The sequence below is a fragment of the Musa acuminata genome, chromosome BXJ1-8, assembly GCF_036884655.1.
Source record: "Musa acuminata AAA Group cultivar baxijiao chromosome BXJ1-8, Cavendish_Baxijiao_AAA, whole genome shotgun sequence".
Lineage (NCBI taxonomy): Eukaryota > Viridiplantae > Streptophyta > Magnoliopsida > Zingiberales > Musaceae > Musa > Musa acuminata.
In genome coordinates, this window is record NC_088334.1 from 8622847 (window position 1) to 8644891 (window position 22045).

The window sequence follows — 22045 nt, forward strand, 5'->3', positions numbered from 1 at the left end:
CACATAAGTGTTTCTCGACCTTTTATTATGTGCAAGAGTACCCTTGTGCTGTAGCCCTCACATGAGGGGTGCCCATCCTCCTCCATCATGCACGGGCTCACCCTCTATTGGCTTTGAATGAGTATCGTCGTCCTAACCCTTAAACCGTGTTTATGATCATGATGGAGTCAATTGTCGATGAGCTCCATTGGGCGGATGTAGGGTGCAACTAATGGAAGGATAAAATTATTATTTTTAAAAAATTATTATTTAAACAATTAAATAAAAACGTTATGTAAAAAAAATTAAAAAATAAGATTTTTTCTCCCATTGAATTCGCCGATTAATTAGCCGAAAGCATCACAATAATCGCGATCCGGTTCGGCGAACAAAGTCGATGTACGCATACTCGTCGGACCGCTACCTCCTACCAGTAAGTAGGGCCCACAGCTACAGCCCGGGTTAGTGAGATGGCCACGTCAGATGAAAACGTTGTTGGGAAAAGTTTTGGTACGAAGAAGAATTAGCCTCTCTCCAATCATCCGCGACGGGCTTGGAATGAGCGCAAGCCTTTCCGCGACCCATGTTGGTCGCGATCCGGAACAAGGCCCCGAGTCCTCTCCCTTTGTGCTTCGACGAGAAGCCGTCCGCCGTCGCGGGCTCAACTTACCTTGTCCTTATCCGCCCGTCCATTTCGAAGATGACGAACCGGCTCTCAATGTCTGGGGGAGGGTGGTTGGAGCGGATCCGAGCGCAGGAAGGCCAGCGACCGTCTGATGTGCCACCGCGTCCCACACCGAAGCTGCCGACTGGGTCCGCAAGTTACATCGCCTCGAAGCCTCCTCATCGAATAATTTAGTGATCAAATAGTATGAGCAAAGACTAAACAAAAGGAGAAAGAGAAAGCGTTGTCTCTTTCTTGCTCGTCTCCCACGCCGAGGCGGAGAGGCGAGGAGAGCGAGGCGAATCCGTTTCCTTTCTCGCGCTTCCAAAGGCTCCTCTCCTTCCCGATCGAGTAGAGGGCAACTGGGTTCGATCGTCAGGGGGAGGAGGAGGAGGAATCAAGAAGCGGGTAGAAGATGTTCAAGCTGCATCGGCACAGGTCCGACAGATTCGGGGAGAAGGTCGAGTTCAAGCTCTCCAATCTACAGGCCATCAAGGTGCTCCTGATGTTTCTTTACCCAATCTGATGTAGTTAGGCTTTCTTAATGCTTCTTTTGTTCGAGTCGTCGCTGAAGCGAGGAATGTGCCACAGTTTTGCGATCTGGTTTTATTATGCCCATCAATAATTCGTGTGATTCTCTTACGCTTGTGGATTGTAGTTTGACTTCCTGTACATGGTGGTTGACCGCGATTCTCAGAGAAAGAAACGCGACTGAGCCATGGATTGGGTCAATTATTATCAAATTTTGCTCTGATTGGTATTAATTAGAAATTTGAAGCCATGAGCATTCCATCTTATGATGATGAATTGTTAATTTGCCTTTCTTACTACAACGGCTTATGCAGCTATCGGGCCTTTAGAGTTTTACATCTGCTAACAACCAGCTTCGCAAAACAAAATCGAGAACCGCAAGAGAAATGCAGAAGCCAAAGTTGCTGGAAGCATTCGTGAATTAACATTTCAATTTGGTAGAATACTTGAAATTACTGGCATATATCCCTTCCCAAATTTGACATTTGTGGCCACAGCTTGTAGATATATTTTGCTGCCTTTGCCTAATGCTAGTTGAGAAGGACAGATTTTTTCTAGAGTGGTGATGGCATCGCTTATTTATGGAACTTTTGAACAATTACTTGTTCTGTTGGGGAGGATGTTTCCACCACGCAGCCCATTTGCATGCTTTTATTTTGAGTAGTTAGTAGTATGCCCATATCTGAATGTTAAAAATTAACTAGAATCTTAAATCTGATATTACACTAATTGTGACATTAACAATAGTGGTAATGAGTAGTTTCAAATTTAGAGATGATGAAGGCCTACTATAAACGGTGAAATGGTTATGGAGCTTCCCCTTTGCACAAGTGCAGATTAGTGAGGCACCACCTTGTTTTGAGCTCTTCATATTGGCCTCTAAAATTCTTCTTAATCTTTCCTTCTGTTTTTCCTCCTTTGTTTTTCCTGTTATACGGTGTTCATATTTGCAAATTTTGCACGCAACACTTAGTCTAATCATAACAAAGTATATGCCTCTTTGAAAAGCAGTAAATACGATCTCATACATCTGTTAATTTTATGCTTTATATTAACTTTCTTGAATGAATTGGAAAAGCTTGCATTTGATGCTCTTCTTTAATCATACAGGTTCCTAGAGGATGGGAGAAACTTTTTCTTTCTATTGTGTCAGTAGATTCTGGAAAAACGATTGCTAAAACCAGCAAATCTACAGTAAGAAGCGGAAATTGTCAGTGGACTGGAACAGAATCTATATGGGTGTCCCAAGATGATGTGTCTAAAGAGCTTGAAGAATGTCACTTTAAGATTGTGGTTTCCCCGGTCTGACACAACTTTTCTTATCTTTCCGTTGAAAATATATCTTATTATTATTATTACTTTTATCTTATAATTATTACTTAAAATTTCCTTAGGATCATGATAGTGAATGGTTTACACTCTGTTTCAGTGGCTCGAAATTAGTGAAAGCATATACTCAGATTAAATTCTTGTGCAGGCTTCTGCTAGATCTATCATTCTTGGTGAGGTTACCTTGAATGTAGCAGATTATCTGGGTAAGGAAGAATCTGGCCCTCTCTTCCTTCCATTAAAGAAGTGTGATTCTGGGACAACTTTACAGGTGAAAATTACTTTGACTAGATGTTGATGCTTTGCCTTACATGACTAAAATTGTGAAGATTCTTTATGTTTCAATGTAACATGTGAATAGTTATCCAAGTCTTTTGTTTTATCGAATAAGTTTGAAGGACTTAAATCATTCACTTTCTCATGTACTAGGAATATTGTAGCAATCCTCTATCATGCTACAGCTGATCAATGAATTTTTGCCTACTCAATTTGTATCCTTCAGGATGTTGACAAAACTTAGTGCATTGGAAGGATGCAAATGTGTAATGCCAAAATTTGTTGGTCATGTTACTCTTTTGATGCCTAAAAGGAGTAATCAGTTCATTAGACCTCTGTGTAAATGTTGTTATGGGATTAATCTGGTTTCAACATATAATATATTACAAATTTTATTCCCTAAGGATTGTTCTGTTAGTATTAGTTGTTACAAAGAGGTCATAACTTCAGATATCATTCAAAACATACCCCATAATGATAATATACATACATACATACATACATATATATATATATATATATATATATATATATATATATATATATATATATATATATATATATATATATATTCTCTGCATTATATTTGTTAACATTGTATAGACAGTACAGCAGTACAGTCTTATTGAAAGAAGCCTTTGAAATACGAAGACCTGAGGAAATGTATATACTATGATGTACAGAAAAATGATGGATTGACTAATATAGTAGGAAGTACTGATTTCTTCCTATTTGTTGTTGATGTGTAGCTGATGACTAAGAAACTAGCTAATTTCGAATTTGTTTATTACATCAATGTGGATGTCTAAACCTAAGAACTGTAATTTATATAGTCCTCAAGTAATCACTTAACACTTTTTTATTTGCATACTAATGCCATTTTCTGGTTAATTTGTTGTCCTTCCTACATCGTGCAGACAATACTTTTATTGACCTAGTGTCTTCTTGGATGCCTAGAATATTTGAAGCCATTAAAATTGCTGATTTTGAAGTTTGGCAATGACATTATTTTCTACTCCCTTTAATTTACAGGTCAAAATTCAGTGTGTGACCCCAAAATCAAAATTCAGGTTCAGTGGTTCTTTTAATTGTTGCAAATGAGTTTCTAGTTTCTACTATACCACAATGTACCTGTACAAGTTGCTAATGATGTATTTACTTCAGGGTTGGAAAATCTTGGAAAGATACAACTTCTCATCTTGAAGATCACAGTAATATTGATGACCTGGACAGCAAGTCAGATGGATCTGACAATTTATTCAATAGGAATCTTGGATCTTCTTCAAGTAATCATTTGGCCAATACTTCCTATCCAGAAGAACCTGGAAATAGGGTGATTCTTATGCACAAAGTTATTATTATTATTTGCTTAGAAAAAGTAGCTTCATGCTAAATTTTTCCACCAACTATTTCATTTATTTTATTTTTAACAACAATAGCTAGACAGATGTGCAACTCTATATGTTCTAGTACTTATCATAAAACATTTTGATATTTATAGGTGATTACAATCCAACCCTTTACCCTTCCAGTTATGCTCTCAAAGTTTGAAAACATTTTCTTGTAGACAAATTTGCAAATTTTGGTTGTACAAGATAAAAAAAGTTTGAAAACATCTTCTAGAAAATTATGCTTTTAATTCATCCGGATTTCTCTCCAAGGCTAATATTATATAACTTTTTTTACCAGTTTTCACTTTTATTAGTTGTGTCTACTTTTGTTGCATATTCACAGGTCCATGTCTTTCTGCAGGAGACATGCTTCTCAGCATCGGGGTCACATCGTAGTTCTGACTCAGGGGATAGCTTTGGTCGGACAGCTTTTTCCCCGAAAAACAGCTTGAATGGGGGTCAATACATTGGAAGACTAGATTCATCAGGTTCACAGATTAGTGCAACTTATAGTGCAGGTCCTGGAGATGAGCTTTTGAGATCAAATCCATCATCTTTCAATTCTAGGGCCTCAGGTTCTTCATTGCATACCAATAATTGGCAAGACATTACTCAACGGACTTCTAATAATGGACTTGCAACACCATCATTAAGGCCCACTGGTTCTTCAAAGGATCTTCTTGAAGCTTCTGAAGAAATAGAGGAACTCCATGATGAAGTTAAGATGTGGGAGAGACATTCTCGGCAGTTGAAACTTGATCTTGAGATTTTAAAGAAGGAAATTTCTGAGAAATCCAAGCATCAGGCAGACCTGGACATGCAGCTTTCAGCTGCACACAATGAACGTGATTCTTTAAAGCAAGAAGTTAAACATCTGAAAGCAGCATTGGAGGAGTCAATGTCAAATAGAACTGATGTTAGCAATGTGAAAAATGAAGATATGGTTCGTGTGCAGATGGAACTGGAGGATGAGCTGAACTTTCAGAAAGATTCCAATGTCAACTTAACTCAACAACTGAAGAAAACCCAAGAATCAAACATTGAGCTTGTTGCTATTCTTCAGGAGTTAGAAGAGATCACAGAGAAACAGAAGTTGGAACTAGCTAACCTTTCACAACAGAACCATGTAGATAAACATGAAGGACACAGGAGTCAGAAATCTTTTGACAATGAGGCTGAATGGGAGAGAAAACTAGCCCTGAAAGAAGAAGAAATTGCTATACTGGAGGAGAAGTTGTCCGATATTTCCAACAATGATAAAATGTCTAATGGACGTAATCCTGACCTGATAAGAGAAGTTGAGGTCCTTACAAGTAAAGTAAATGAGTTAGAAAGGGATTGTGCCGAACTTACAGATGAAAACCTAGATCTCATATTTAAGTTGAAGGAATTAAGCAAGGACGTCAGAAAAGGAAACCATACACATGGTTCTAGGTCTACAGATTTTCATGATCATATTTCATCTAATAATTCTGAGTACAAAAATGGCTTGCTCATATCACAAATCCATGACTTTGAGGATGAACTAACTAGGAAGGAGGCCATGTGTGGTCCATTATCAAGTAAGCTCAAGGACCTTGAGAAAGTATCTGCTGATCTCGAGAGAGAATTACAACATTATAAGGATGAAGCTAGTGATCTTGAGATAAGGCTCCACCAAAGACAAAGGAAATTAGAAGAAAAGGACCTAGAGTTATACAATCTACAGCAAAAAATTAAATCAAGCCTCGAAACTGACTTGGAAGGTTTCAACGCTTTTGCTATGAAAGGATTTGAAGTTGAGTCATTTGGCTGCTCAGATATGCAAAATGTTGTGTCTGAAATGGATAAACAAATTCGTCTTGCTCTAACTCAAGTTAGAAGCTTGCACTCTAATGATAGTTCTGATGCAGATAAAGCATGTGGTAGTGATACTGATCTTACATTTCCTGGTGTAGATCATATCGATCAGAAAAATCAGTTAGAGTGTATTACAAAAAGTTTACATGAGTTGAATGCTTTATTAAGAGAGAACGTTGTAAGATGCAACCCTATATCTCGAGGTGCAGGTTCTGGTCTCAGCCAGAGAAGTTCAAACGATACAGAAGCTCCAGAGCAGCTAAAAGATGAAAGTTCTACAACACAAGAACCTGAAGATGAGTTTCAGTCTACCTTGTTGCTAAAGGAAAAAGAGATAGATAGACTCGGACATTCTAACAAAGAGCTAGCAGATCTTATTAGCAGTCTTCAGAAAGAGAAATGTCAACTGGAGGAAGATTTGGCTTCTTTACGTCAAGAAAACATTGATAACTCAAAATACTTGCAAGACATGGAGCATGATTTGCTGGTGCTTACTGGTAGTGTGGAATCACATGTTTCTGTTAATAAAACTCTTGAAAGAAAGTCAGTGGAACTTGAAAGTTGCAACAAAGAGCTGGAATTGCATGTTTCTGAGCTTGAACAAGAAAATGTAAAATTATCAGAACGCATCTCTGGGTTAGAAGCCCAACTAAGATATTTGACAAATGAGAAAGAATCTAATCGATTGGAACTGGAAGGTACTCGATCACTTGCTGCTGATTTGAAAGATGAAGTTGAACAACAGAAAGCTGAAATGGAGATGCAGAAAGCAGAACTAAAACAAAAGCTACAAGAGACACAAAAGCGCTTATCAGTGGCTCTAGAGGAGTCGGATTATTCAAGCAGATCAAACTCAAAACTACAAGCTACAATTGCGAGTCTCATTGAAGAGTGCAGCTCTCTTCAGAAACTCAATGGAGATTTAAAGAAGCAGAAACTGGAGTTTCATGAACGCATTACACATCTTGAAATTGAATTAGATGAATCCAAAAAGAAAAACTTCGATTTTTGCAAGCAAGTTGATCTTTTAGAAATAAAACTTTCTTTGCTGCAAAAAGACGTTGCACTGAAGGAGAAGTCACTACTGTCACAACTTGAGCACATTTTTCAAGATCATAAGGAGCATGAAGAAAGAATAGATAAGGCACACAGTTTGTTAAATAAGATTGAATTGGAAAAAACAGTTGAAGTAGAGAACCTCAGGAAAGAGATGTCTAACCTTACTGCACAAATGTCATCAAATCATGATGACCAAGAAAAAATAACATCAGATGCAGTGCATGAAGCATCTATCCTGCGTTCAGATAAAGTTAAACTTGAATGTAGTCTTCAGGAAGTCAATTCAAAAGTTAAGCTGTACGAGACTGACTTACAAACTCTCCGGCAAGAGTCCAAGAATAAGATTCAAGGATTAGTTGATTTGCTTAATGCTTCTAAACAGAGTGAGGAAATGTTAATGGCTGACATTGAGCATATACAACGATCAATGGACAGTGTCAAATCTAGTGAAGAGAAACATAGAAAAATGGTAAATGATTTAGAGTTGAAGCTTAAATCTTCTGATTATGAAAAACAGCAAGTAATGGAAGAGAGCACTGAGTTAAAACTTCAATTGCAAAAGTTGTCTGAACTTCAGAATTCAGTCTTAGACCTTAAAGGCTCTCTTGATGGGGCAGACTTTGAAAAACGAAAACTGGAGGAGTTGTTGAAGTCAGTGTCAGAAGAATATGAAGAACTGAAAGCAGAGAAAGTTTCCTTGACAGAGAAAGTTTCTAATATGCAGAAGGCTTTATGTAATAGTGAAGATGACAGGCGCAGTAGAGTTGTTTTGCAAGAAAAACTTTTGAGGTTGGAAAGTGACCTTTCAATAAAAGAAGCATCTTATGCCCAGGAAGCAGAGTTTAAGAATGAACTTAATCGGATAAAGCGGGCTAACAGTGAGTACCAAAGAAAGGTTCAAAGTCTTGAGCAGGAAAATCTTGAGTTAATGAAGAAAGTTCAGATAATGGAGAAGGATCTCATGCTGAGAAAAACATCCTGCCAGGATGAGAAAGTTAGTAGTGAGGTAAGTGTTCAATATCTTATTGTCTTTATAGGAACATTTTAATATAATATTCATATCTGTTTTGAATTGAAGGAGCTTTAGTATTTATTTGCCGATTTCTTTTAGGAGTATAGTGTATATTTTGATGAAAATGGATTTGTTTTTAGCTTTCATAAGTGTGCAATATAGCAATCGGGTGTAACAATACAACTATTAGGTAACAAATGTGTATTGAAAAAAGCTTGAAAATGAACTATGAGAGACTTGTTCTATGGAAGAAAAATAATAGGTTAAATACAACAATAACAACAAAGCCGTAAGTCTCAACTATTTGGGGTCGGCTACATGGATCTCTTGTCACCATTGAGATATGTAAAAGGTCATATGTTTAGTTAAGTTCAGAATACTTCAATCTTTATTTATAATTTTTATTAAAATCTTTTTAGGTCTTCCTATCTCTCTTCGTACTACTAACATTAATCAGTTTACCTCTTTTGACTATCGCATCTGGAGATCTTCTAAGCACATATCTATATCATCTTAAACGATTTTCTCTCATCTTATCCTTTATTGAAGTGACACCTAGTTGTTTACAAATAAAAATATTTCATTTACTATCTTTTCTAGTAACACCACACATCCACCTCAACATTCCCATTTCGACAACACAAACTTTCTGTATATGTTGTTTGTTAACTATCCAACACTCGGATCTATTCTATGTCTAAGTTCTACTCTTTCTTTCTCATTTTGTGCTTTATTCTACCTATTAAAAAGAGTAGGTAGAATAAAGCACAAAATAAGAAAGAAAGAGTAGAGGCTTCGTAGACATGGAAAACCTTATTTTCATTAATAACAATTGACTGCTTGTATTTTTTTGTACCAAGAGGCCCATTAATTTTAGACCTCCACTAGACCTGAATCCTTAAGAGTAAATCTTGATTCAAATCTATTGAGTCAACTTGACTTGTTTAGATAGAACATTGTGTTCATACTTCACAGTACGTTCCAAGCTAAGAAATCTTGTCTGCCATTTTGGTTTGGGTTGGATCTGATTGATCCAAATTTAGGTAAGAATTTTCTTGATGGTGTGATTCAACCCTATCCAATCCATCCTGACTTGGACCATTTTCTTCAAAAAGACACCGTAAGATGTGTCATGATCTTCCAACCTAGGCCTGATCAGCCAGCTTTATAAGTTAGGTTCTGGTTAAGAAATCTTGACATGTTGATGGCTCTGTTTTGGTTTGGATCAGCTGTTTGTGACTGTATATGCCCTTACTATTCCATCTTAGACATATCCGGCACATTCTTAGTCCTATCTTTACTAAACTAAGATTATATTCAGGCATAGTTTAGGAGATAGGAGTGTTAAGAGTTCATAACTCCATAAAAGCTCACATACAAAGCACCTAGAATTTTCCAAACAACTCAATGGAATAATGATTCTCACCAACCCTAATCCCAACCTATAATGGTATTCATATATGTCAATTCTACTCGCTTATGTACTGGCACACTTTGGCCTCCGTGGAACAAATCCATTGCTTCAGGAGTTTACTTGTGGCTCAAATTGCTCAATGAGTTTTCTTGGTCTCCTCTCTCAAGGTACTAATCTCCTGTTGTCCCAACTCCTGAACCGAGTTAGAAACTCACTTCACTCAGCCGAACCAGGTGAATATATTCATGGCCTGATCCTCCTAATAAATAAAATGAAATCATAGGCTTCTATGCTGGGAGCATTTCGAGCAATATGTGTTCACATATACTTTGGCTTTTGTAGTTGTCAGTTAGCATGATCGATTTTGCATATAGTTTCCATCATCAGAAATCTAAATTTACTAAAAGAATTTCACTTTGCATGATGGATTCTCATTTCTTAGGATGACAATAAGCCGCATAGCCATCTTGAAGGGCCACATTGCAGTAAGGAAGTTCACAAGCCAGAGAGACTGTTACTTGAAACCAAACATGCTGATGCTGTGGAGGCAGATAATATGGATGAAGTGCAACATAAAAGGTAAGCAATATCAAATATCTTGTTATGCTTTTGCTATTATTTGATTCAGCTTACATCTTATCATTTATCTACCAAAAATATGATTGATATTCTACTTCATTAAGAAGCATGAAGGCAAACATAAAACCTAGCAATCATGATGTTGATCGATTATGTTTTCATCGACCAAGTTCCAACCTGAATAACTGCACTAGGATGGACATTTCTGAAATAATCTTGACAACACTAGTCATATTTGAACAAAACATTACAAGAACATGCCTGCGACTGTCAATGATCTTGTAATGATTTTGTATTGGTGATTGAAATGCTGTGGTACCTCAATTCTTGATTCTGATCTCAACAATTATGTGTAGCATATTTACTAGAAAATCAGTGATGCATGTTGGTGGTAACTATCTCCACAACTGCCATCATTGAATGCCAGTTTTAATCGCAAACCACGGTACGGCTAAAAATGGTTTTCCTCATCTTGAGAGATTTCATTTGTTGAGTATCTGTGTGAAGTTATCTGTTGAAGCACACTAACGAGTCATCACCGTACATACCTTATCCAGCTTGTAAATGAACACAGAGCAATGGAAGTGAATAATCTGAATGCATTCTGGATTAGACCTTGAAAGTCATTTCAATTACAAATCAAACAATTACGTTTTCAAAGTACTTGCAAGAGGATTTTGAATCTACCTTGAGGATTGGAGAACCTTAAATAAATTGCATGCAGGAATCTAATAGTGCCAAAGGTGATTGAGATCCCCCTGATTTGCTACAGGTAATCATTTCGATGGTGACAGTGGGGCTTTTTAAGAAAAAAATATTAGCATACCTTTTAATATTAGAGACAATTCTGTCCTGGTAAAGAGAATTTGACCGAAAAATATTTGAAGGAGTTTAGGTTGCATCTCAGAGTATTTAAAGTATTGATTGTTGAAAGGCCTCTTATCCAAGACATCTACTGCAAGGATACCATAACAAGAAGATATGTGCCCATTAATACTCTATACACCCGCTCACTTTTTTAGCATGTGAAATGTTTAAATCATAATCCTGACACAAGCACCAGTTACAGAAACTGCATGCTTCCTGTAACAAGTTCACTTACTTATTGCTCCTCTCACTTCACCTTGTCACATAGCTTTAGCCATAGGTAGTGGAAATATAGTCAGCAATTATTATATATTGTCTTTCGAGTGGTAATTTTGTAGGAATTTCTTTACTGCCTCCCCACCCCCTCCCTCTTCTTTTTTCCTGTGTACAAATTGTTTCTTATTTTTCTCTGGTGAATAAATTGTGTGCAGAGTCGTCTCAGGGAAGGAAGCTGATCACCTTCTAAAGAACAATGTGAATGAGAACACAGATAAGATCTCCTCTTTAGAGGCAGAACTAAGAGAGATGAAAGAACGGTATCTTAATATGAGCCTTCGATATGCCGAAGTGGAGGCTCAGCGTGAGGGCCTGGTGATGCAGTTGAAGTCTATGAAAAAGGAGAAAAGGTGGTTCTCATGAAACTCTCATTCGTGACCACATCTTCCCCCTGCCTAGACTACTTGGCATTCTTTTTCCTGTAGTTTCTGTGTATGCCATTCATCAAAGTCAATAAATTTACCCCTCTTTTGTTAATTTACATTAGAGTATCTAAGTAGGTATCCTAATTTAAGACTTGTGGAGAAACTTTATTGTATAGAGAAACGATTATGATCTCTTGAATGTTAGTGTCAAAGTTCAAGAACTGATATCCCATTCAAATTGAGCAGCATAATTTTGGTCTATTAAGTACTTAAAAACTATATGATCATCTCTAGAGTATTTATGTTTATTAATTTGACACCATCTGAGCATCAACCGATACGAGGTTTTTCGTTATTCCGATGTCTAGATAACTGATAAGACCCTAAAGTCTTATCGTAAAAGAAATGAAAGAAATGATAAGACTCTGATACCAAATGATATGATCCTAAAGTTTTATCATAAAAGAAATGAAAGAAATGATAAGGCTCTGATACCAAATGGTAAGGCTCTGATACTAAATGGTAAGACCTTAAAGTCTTATCGTAAAAGAAATCAATGAAATATTATTCCAGTTTGTTATGATAAACCCTAGAAGGTCGATTCCCTCGAAGTGATCAAGGAGATCGATCCTCTCGAAGCGATCAAGGAGGTCGATCCAGACCTTAGGGTAGTATCAGAGCCTTACCATTTGGTATAAGAGCCTTATCATTTTTTTTATTTCTTTTACGATAAAACCTTAGGATCTTACCAATAATATTAATATATAGATAAATTAAAGAGAGATTGTTTAAGAATACAAGAGAAATCTTATGTTGTACTAAGTTCCGTTATCGTACTAAGAGTAGTAACCATGACCCCCAAAAAGAAGATACATGTGTACTATCGATCGACCATAAACTATATTTAGGATAGTACATGAATTTGGACAAAATGGGAAATTGTAGGAAAATAAAGTGTTAAGAATTAGCTTTATGAAAGGAATGTTCTCAATATAAATCTTGCTATAAATCTTTTGCATTTCAGTGAGAAAAGGAATGTCGAGGGAATCCATCTTCATCGTCGATAACACCGAAGAGGCTACAGTCATCCTAAAGGGAATCGGTTTGCGTCGGACGAGAATGGAACTGGATTCGCTTTGCACCATGAGAAGCAGAAATAGTTGTGCATGCCAATGGCGGACATGTTTATTAGGCATCAGCACTGCAATCCATGTGCTCCGGTTATATCACATCAAGACGCCATGATCGACAAGACAAGCACGTCCCTCGTCTGCCTTTTGCCTCACCCTCACCTGTAACCCCTCCGCAGAACATCATCTTATCGAATGCTTCATCTCTCTCTCTTCTCTCTCGCTTGCCTGCCATAAAAAATGTGTATGTCTGCTTCATCTTCTCCTTCTTTAATTCTTTATTCTTGTGTGTGAATCATCGTGTGGACTTGTGGAACAGAGCAAGTGCAACTTGTTGCCTGCTTCATCGAGCTACATTATTGCGTGGCCCCTCTTCTCCCATGCCTCCCCCTGTGTCAACAGTTGCTTCACGAACCAACACATCGTTTTTCTTCAGGACCAAGGCATTGCTTCAAATCATTGAGCATGTGTGGGCCAACTTTTGCCCTCTCTCTCTCTCTCTCTCTCTCACCAACAGTCGTTTTCTATCATGAGTGGGTTGCAAATGCCTACGATTCCTTGGCCATCATGGAAGAGCAGGACGAAGGAAGATGTCTCCAGGTATTGAACAAGACGGAGTGCTCCTCGTCAGCCACAAACGTTCCCGGAAGGCTAATCTCGTTTCCAGGAATCGAGATGGAAATGATGCAGAGTGGTTTTCATGACTTCCATGGTCGTTCATCCTTCTACATATACTTGCTTATTTCATGGTGGGAACTAAACAAGTACGTACGAACACCAAGTAAAAGGGAATGAGATCTCTGTCCTCCCATTAAATGGATCCTCATAACACACGACATACTTCTCGAACCATCATCATTTAGGACAACATGATTTCATCTCTTTATTATCTTCAACCCTTCGAGAGAGGCCGATGGAATCGCGATAGAACCTCACTCAAGACAAGGCATCCATGATCAAACAATACTCACTGCCAAACCACGCAGTGTTTGTCTTAAACCACCATTACAGCCATCATTTATGACGCATAAACATTAAATTTAGAGAGATGCCACCACAGGACAAAGATTGGTGTATGTCTTTAATGAAGCTTTGTATATATATATATATATATGTTGAGAGAGTGAGAGAGAGAGAGAGAGAGCATAGTAGAATTTGGTACACATCAAGTTGGCGTAAAAATTTGGGGTTTGTGCAAGCAAATGGTTTTATGTTTCTCTAAAGTTGAGTTGTGGGTGATGAAGGCTTCAGTATCTTCCTCTTTCTGAGGTACAAAAGTTCGATACATCAAATTCTGAAAGGCCTAAAAATTAAGACAAAATTGCACATTTAATTCTGACAAAGAAATCACTGTAACCATTCCACAAAAGTTCGATCGAGTGTGGGTATGAGAAGACTGAATTAACTCTTCTAATTAGATTCTGTATTTTTCCTAAGATTCTTCAGCATCTAACTTGACATCTACAATGATGGCAAACCCTAGCCAACAAAAATCAAGATAACGAGGAGACAATATATAAAGTTAAAAGATCCAAAACTGTCGAGGAATACAGAAAATTCTCATCGACTAACAAGAAATCATGTAAATGCAATCCAAACACACAAGGTAGTGTTGGCAACCCTAGAACAATTAGCTTAACCTCCATACAGATCTCCATGCAATCGATGTCGGAGACCACAGAAATCCAGTTCCAAGTAGAAGAATGAAGCTGCATGAATCCGACCATGGTAAGTCAAAATGCAACGATACTCCTTATAACGAGCGCGTTTAAGTATCATGGGATTTAGCAGCATTTGTTGACTGATCTGTCGAGTCAACCAAAGTTGGTGACAGTGCATCAGACATAATAATTGGAGAGTTCCTATCTCACCGCGCAGAACACACTATTCCAAACAGAAGAGAAACCAAACATTCCCCATGGAAAATTTCTCTTCGTCTTTCCGAAGTCATTCATTCCCTTCCCCCCACCCATTACTTTTCTTACTTCTTGAACTATAAATACTAATTAATGCTATGCAATTACAAGTATAAAAGCATTACACAATTCTGTATATAATAGGGTGGTAATTAGAAAAGGTTCTTTGATATTATTTCTCATTATAGTGTTAATTCTTGTGCTGGGTTTTGGGGTGTGGCTGTGACATTTAGAGACGAGGAGCAATGAAGGAACATGCAAACATATAGTGTATCATGTTGGTTCCCGGAATCCTTCGCCCACACACTTGACATATTCTTGGATGCAAGGAAACGAGAGGAGACAGGGTATGTACCGTGAGACAAAAGCATTCCATGGCGTAAAAGGCCAAAGGATCTTAAATCCGAAAGGTTCTTTTTAACTTGCATGCATGCCCGGTGGAGAACATGGAGAGAGAAGAGAGAAGAGAGAAGGAGAAAAGCCCAGAGACAAGATGAGAAAGCACGTAGGAAGAACAGTAGAAACGTAGCAGCACTTGCCAAACAGTTAAGACGGTCCAAAGGAACACACGCGCGTCGGTAGATAAAGGCAGCGAGCATACCGAGCTTTTCCTCAGGCGTTTGCGCCCGTCACGGCCACCATCGACCGGACATGAAGACCAGACCAAGCGGAAGGAGAAAAGAGAGAGTGGAAAGACGAGGAGGGAACCCTAAGGAGCAACCCTAACAACAGTAGCAGTGGCAGAGTGCGGTCCGGTGCGTGGTCGCTTAGAAAGGAGTGACACCCATGTTTGCAGCGGCTGTGGCGTAGAAACCCTCCTTGGGAAGAACATCCTCTCCCTCCTGAAAAGAAAAGTGAGATGCAAGATTCTCAGTTAATACCCATAAAAGCAAAGGGGAGGAGGAACAGCTGTGACCAGAGGCTAAGCTTAGGAAGAACTTTAGGTTTTTAAGGGAGACAGGGGTCGTTGCTTTTCGATCGCGCTCACTCACCGGCGCCTGCCGCACGCTGGCCTTCTTCAGACCCTGATCCGGCATCAGTCCGAAATGGATGTGCGGAAAGTGGGCCCACTAAAAGAGGAAAATTTAAAGAATGTGAGATCCAAACACAGGTTTAGTCCAACCAAACCTGAAGCTTAGATCGTAGAAGAGTAGTGAGAGAGCGAGAGAGCGAGAGAGAGATAGGCTTACGTTCTTTGCAGCGGCGCTGAAGGCCTCCCTGTGAGTGATGTCGGGATTCCCAGCTTTAATGCGTTGGATTTCGTCTCTGCATTTGAACGAGAAGAGAGTGTTGTTAATTCCTCGTGGTTTGACTCCGTTTAATTAGGTCAACATGTGCTCCGCTTACTTGATGAACCGATTGTATGCGGATGGAACTCGCTGCCGCTTCTCCGGAGCTGCACACCGCACCATCATCGAGATGATTACAACAGTTGTAGAAAGGACGAAAGACGTGATAATTCGGAGCCAATTTTAACTGTTAGATATATGGCATGAATAGTGGTGAACAATTGAGTGATATGGACGGGATCATCCGAGGGGACAAAGCAGAAGGGAGGAGAGAAGAACTACTATTGCTACAGCTAAGTTTTTGAAGGCTGGGTACGTGCTACAGTTTCTGTAGCAGATGGTTTTCCTCTGGTAGACCACAGACCAGAAGACAACCTCCATTGTTGAGGTGTAAGCATCTGCAGGCATCTTCTTGCTACTGGTGTTATGTCGCCCTTGCAATTATTTCTTGTGCAGGTTGCAGGAGGAAGAGGAAGATGAAGATGATGAGAACGAGGACGGGGTAGCAGAATGGTAAGATTTCCGAGAGAAGATGATGTGAGTGCAACAGTGAACATTATGAAGCTACGTAGCTAAACGAAATCGACAGTGTGTGCGAAGGGGAATCGATGATATGGACCGGGAAAGGGAAGGGAAGGGATCTCACGTCTGTTGACGACCGGGGACCGTGGAAGCACTTCCTCCACACCTTTCACGGGCGCCGTGGTGCTGCAGTTGCTGTTGATGCTGTCGTTGTGGTTGACGGTGGCGTTACTGTGGACGAGGTTGCCGTTGTTGTTGGCGTTGCCACTGCACGGTATGGATGGATCCAGCAGTAAGCTGGGAGGTGGGCACTGTAGCTCATCCTGATCGAAGAGAGACAGAAGGGTTACACGCGGGGGAAGCGAAGAGGAGATGGTAGAGCAGGTCATGTACGTACCAGGAGATTATGGTGAGCCGGGGTCAAGCAGGCATGGCTGAGGTGGAGCTGGTTGGCCGCAGGGAGGAGAAGACCCCTCATGTTGACGGAGAGAAGATTGGTGCAGTGGCCACACCTCACCGTCACCGTCTTGAAGAGACTGGTGTAGGGAACACTCACCTGCCAAAGATAACAGTGAGACGGAAGCCCCAAAGGGAAGGGGATCGGAAGAGGAGAAGGGGCCGAGAAGGATGTGTTACGGCGAGGACGGTGTCGCAGAAGTTGCAGTGGACGTAGCAGAGCTGCTCGGAAGGAGGCGGGGAGAGGTGGTCCAAGGAAAAGGCGGCTGAGGAGGATGACATGCTGCCGCAGCTGTGACTTGATGGGTGGCTGGCGGCCAACCGAAGGAGATCTTTTCTACCTACAGCTCGCTGCTCCCTGGACGTGATGATCTGATTTGATGCCTTGATTTGATGCCTTGATTGACTGCTGATTCTCTACCTCCTCGGATCTGTAGTTTCTGATTCGGAAACCAGGGCGAGAGAAGAGTCAAGGAGACAGAGAGAAAGAGAGAGAACAAGAAAGAGGAGGAATGAGCTGAAAGATGGTGGAAAGAAAGAGTAGAAAGGAGGAGACGAGAGAGGAAAGAAACGTTGTAGATGAGATGGCTCAGACCGTGAGAGAGACTGTAAGATATAGGCCAAGCCACAAACCCTCCTTCTCCTCCTCCTCTCCGTCTCTCTCTCTCCTTCTCCCTCTCATATACACGGTACAGCTACCACCACTGATGCAGAGATACTACTAAACAAAACAAAAGCATACGACTGAATGAGTGATAAGGGAATAGTCATCTTGCACACTCACTATTCAGCCTGTTGTGTTGCTGATGCATGGAATATATGCATGGCAATAATTACTCCCATCTTTCCAAATACCAACCCTAATTACAATCAACTAAGCTTGGTTCTATGATGCCATCCGATACGGGAAGCATTCTTCTCTTGCTTTCCTCTTTCCGTGTGGTGTCAACATTCATTTTGGGCTTTTTGGTGGTATCGGAGAAAGTCGACATCAGAGTATCCATTAAAGGGAATCATGGTTTCCGAAATCCTCCAACCCTAACTTTTATGATGCATCAGCTAATTCAGCTGGTGACGGAATGTTCGAGGATCAAAGATCACCACTGTAGGGTGGGAGTTGGGTAGGGCTTGGGATCATATTGATTTGTCATGGTCAGCCATTGATCATTTCATTTATAAGCTCGCTTCAATGGCATTCAAGACTCGTAAAGCATGTGGTGACCATCATCATCGGCCATACTCGTTTGAAAGCTAACTAAAGCCATGAAGGAGATCAGTTCATCCTTGATGCCTTTCTTTCTTCTGGATTAGACTCACCCATACAGCTCTAATTCCAAAGTGATTCTTGTTCAGCATAAGAACAAGAGGATGGTGTCCAAAGTTTATTAGTTCATCTACAAATATGGTTTTGTGTGTCGTGACATTTTTCTGTCACAGCTTTTCAGGGCCAAATAAGAGTTTATTCATCAAATACTCACATAAATGAAGTAAAATAAGAACAAATCAACATCATCATCCACACAAAATCTATCATGTCCTTTCCTATTCGATCCTCTCACCGTATCCAATATTTGGTGGATTCTAATATCATTTTGTTACGACCTAATCCGATGACTAAACTAGAGAATATTGATGAGATCAAAGTTAGTCATTCACGCAAAAGTTAATCTATGGAGAAGATCCCCAATGAGGTTCTCACATAATAAGACTTATTAGCACTGTAGCATTGTTATGGGACATCACAAATAATCAACCTTTATGAAGCTTGTTGGATTATTATCTGATTGATGCAGTTTATGGTCCTCTGATATGACCACATTAGGACTAGTAATCGACGAAATAGAAGATTATATGCTTAGATATTTACTACAAGTAGTAATATATGGAAATGATGTGCATCAGCTATGAGTCCTCGGAACTAAATTTGTGATCACTGATCGAAATGGGAGAGTGGGATTGGTATGTTAGACACTATACTTGGTGAAGGCGTTCAGGTGAAACGTGCTTTGCTGTAGAAGCTCGAGTGCAGATTGAGATGTCACAGGGCGGAAGGAAGGCCATGGAGAAAGGGCGTGATTTGGATAGATACGGACTATCTGGGCGACGTCGTTTTCCCCAAGCACGCACCAAAGGGATAGAGTTGCTTTGTGTGAGTGTCATCGGGTGGTGCACCCAGTGGCCGGTGAAAACGACTCCCCCATGTGTTCCCTCTCCCTCCAACTGAGACACCTCCTCCTCCTCTCGTAACTTCGAAGCGAGAGAGAGTGTGTGTGTGTGTGTGTGTTAGTGGTCGTCATTTCCAATGAGAGAGATAGAGAGAGAGAGGAGGAGGAGAAAGGGCAGAGGAGGTGGGGGAGAGGAGGGAGAAAGGGACGTTTGCATGGGCCGCTTAGCTTTCCCAGCTTACTCTGCTGTTGTTCTCGCAGTAATGAGGAGGAGGAGACGAAAAAGAAGGGTAAGAAGGAGACAAAGACAGAGAGAGAGAGAGAGAGATGAGGAGGTCGGCTTTCCCGTTTCCCGGATGCTCTCTTGTGCCTCGTGGGCAATAGCTCAGATAGCTGCAGCTCCGTGGTAATATAATTCAGCTACTGTAGAGGGGGGGGGAGGGGGAGGGCTCAGCCCTCCGCCTCCGTCTCCGCCTCCTTAGGGTGACATTTTTGTCTTTTTACGTCCTCCGCAACAACCAAACCTGCTGGCCATGGCAGTAAAGAAACAGACACACACTGAGTTTTCGAAGAGAGAGAGAGAGAAAAGAGAGGAGAAAGAGACCAAAGCCTCGCACTTTTCATGATTTGACCTCACCCCTCCTCCTCTTCTCTCACTCGGTAACAAAACAGCAGGCAGCAGCTGCTGCAGCAGACACAGATCCTCCACTCCCTCTCTATCTCTATCAATCTTCTTTACCACCCTCTGTCCTTCTCCAAGAATTCTCTACCTTCTTTTCCCCTCTTCCCAGCATGCTTAAATCTAGACAATATCATCCGTCTCACATTCCCCCGTCGCAGAAGCCGAGGCAGGTTGAACTTACGTCCGACCCACATGGGTTCGCCCCAACCATTCCCCCTTTCTCCATTTACACTAAAGCCTGCACTGCTCCATGCCCACACCACACCCCCTTTCTTTAGCTCGTATCCCGGGCTGCCATGAAGATTCCCAATGTATCCTTGCATGGCCAGCAATATGTCTGAGTGGGATCATGTAGCCCCCCCATGGGGAGCTGACCACTGCTTCAGGAGACCATTCACAACACTGTTTTGGTGTTGTTATTGGGCTATGATATCTGAATGCAGTCGTGTCTTACGCTCAAGTGGCTACAGAGGTGGTTTAATGCCAAAGTTGATAGACCCCTCCTCCTTCCTTAGGGTTAATAGGAAAGGGCAGAGACGTATCAGTGATCAGCTATGGCTAACGCAGGTGATGTGGGTGGTGGAAGTGGTGGTGGTGGGTGGCACTCAGCCCTATTGAATGAGCTTTAGCATCATGAGTAACTCGTTATACGAGAATTTAGCAACTTGTCCTCTCTCACCGCACCAACCCCCTTCAGCTCCTCGCTGCCACCCCTACGCATAGTGTGTGCTTTCCGCCATTTCTGTACTTGCTCTTGTAGCCCCCACCTCGCTCTCTCTCTCTCTCTCTCTCTCCCCCGACTCATGTGCTGCATGAGGACACGGTGCTATGATGAACCCTGTCGGTGTAGAGACCAACGGAGGGAGGAGGGTGAGAGATGGTGAGAGGAAATCGAGGAAAAAGAACCGGGGGAGAGTTAATGCTCGTACTGTCCCTGTTGTTGCTGCCGCTGCTATGGTTTTGTTCGCTTGCCCCCTGGCCTGATCAGCTACATCTTCTCCATCCCACCATTCATCTCTCTCTCTCGATCTACTCATTACATTCCAACCACTCATTTGAAGCTCATGTCTGTCTTCTATGCAACCATCGTACAGAGTTCAGAGGGGGCTCAGCTGCGTCCAAGCATTCTACTACGTGGCCAGCTATTGCATTGAAAGGTAGATATCAGGCATCTACTTTATGCTCATGCCTTAGGGTAATTCAAGACTTGCCCAACCCTAAAGTCAACTTAGATTAAAAGGAGCCTTTATAACGAAAGCATGAGACAGAAGTTAGCTGGCACTCTCCTTCCCCTTTATATCTCTCTACATCTAAGTATACATGCTATGTGTATTGAGAGTATATGGTAATTAAAATGAGTCATTTTGCAAGCAAATACATCTTATTTGCAGACATACCAATTTAAGGCAATCAAATGGGCCATGAACATATAGAAATAAAAGGATCTAAATATGTATAACCACATAATCATCTGTTATATATGTCCATTTTTTTGTATCTATGCCTTTCAATGAAAATGTTCATGATGATGATGATTACAGTTTTAGGAGGATTCTTGTGGAATTATAAATGAGGAGAGAGAGAGAGAGAGAGAGGTGCTCACATTCTTAGTCTGCTTAATATATTCTGGCTTCATGCAGTTCACAATGCTTTGCATGGTCGGTGCTCATCATTTATTGTCAATTATGTTGCTCAGCAACAGTGCCCCCTTTGACTACCTCTGCTGCATCCACTGATGCTGACAAGCAGCTGCCATGCCAGTCTAATGCTTAATCTGTACATCTAACTCCATGCACACATACACATATCAGCAGCATGCATGATCTCTTTTCCCTGGCTAATCTTTTGACACCATGCAATCAGGAGCTGATGAGTGCTCGCTGAGTTCTTAGGCTTCTGTCTTTGTACATCAGAAGACTTTGTTCCTGCCCAACACATCAGTGGCTTCTCACGATCCAAGTGAGCGCAGGATGTCTTCAGTGTCTGAGAACTACTTCAGATTGCAGAAGACGATCTATAAAGTTGTCGATGAAACTCCTTGGCTTCCTGCGTGACAGAGATCGTGTTAATGCTTCCATTCGCATGTTTATTATCCCAAGGTCTGTGAATTCAAATGCTTTATCTCATCTCATGAGCCCATCGGAGCCACGACAGGGATGATGTTGGGTCGGATCTAAATCCGTAACCGATAAGCTTATACCCGACACGTTATCGGATGTAGAGTTTGGATTGGTTGGTGGATTTGGGTCGACCACCCACGCGCCGACGATTCTGCCTTCCTTCCAAAGGCCGCGTGGCCCATCT

General features: G+C 40.8%; 2 protein-coding genes across 3 annotated transcripts; one reads left to right on the top strand and one right to left on the bottom strand.

Annotated features, from left to right (window-relative positions):
- The first annotated feature begins 871 nt into the window (after nucleotides 1-871).
- On the top strand, nucleotides 872-11806 carry LOC135587408 (uncharacterized). The gene is made up of 8 exons (XM_065078785.1): nucleotides 872-1139; nucleotides 2285-2476; nucleotides 2652-2774; nucleotides 3812-3849; nucleotides 3944-4112; nucleotides 4532-8074; nucleotides 9937-10073; nucleotides 11372-11806. Exons 1-8 carry the CDS (start codon nucleotides 1059-1061, stop codon nucleotides 11577-11579), a joined length of 4491 nt encoding a protein of 1496 aa, XP_064934857.1. The 5' UTR covers nucleotides 872-1058; the 3' UTR covers nucleotides 11580-11806.
- Nucleotides 11807-15024: 3218 nt separating this feature from the next.
- On the bottom strand, nucleotides 15025-17568 carry LOC103993243 (protein YABBY 4-like). 2 transcript variants are annotated; one of them, XM_018830161.2, is made up of 7 exons: nucleotides 17075-17568; nucleotides 16836-16994; nucleotides 16563-16761; nucleotides 15975-16023; nucleotides 15818-15893; nucleotides 15620-15697; nucleotides 15025-15469 (listed from the first exon to the last, which is right to left on the bottom strand). In XM_018830161.2, exons 1-7 carry the CDS (start codon nucleotides 17174-17176, stop codon nucleotides 15395-15397), a joined length of 738 nt encoding a protein of 245 aa, XP_018685706.2. In that variant the 5' UTR covers nucleotides 17177-17568; the 3' UTR covers nucleotides 15025-15394. The 2 variants fall into 2 exon arrangements, with proteins under 2 accessions (XP_018685706.2, XP_018685707.2); XM_018830162.2 differs by lacking the exon at nucleotides 15620-15697.
- Nucleotides 17569-22045: the final 4477 nt, after the last annotated feature.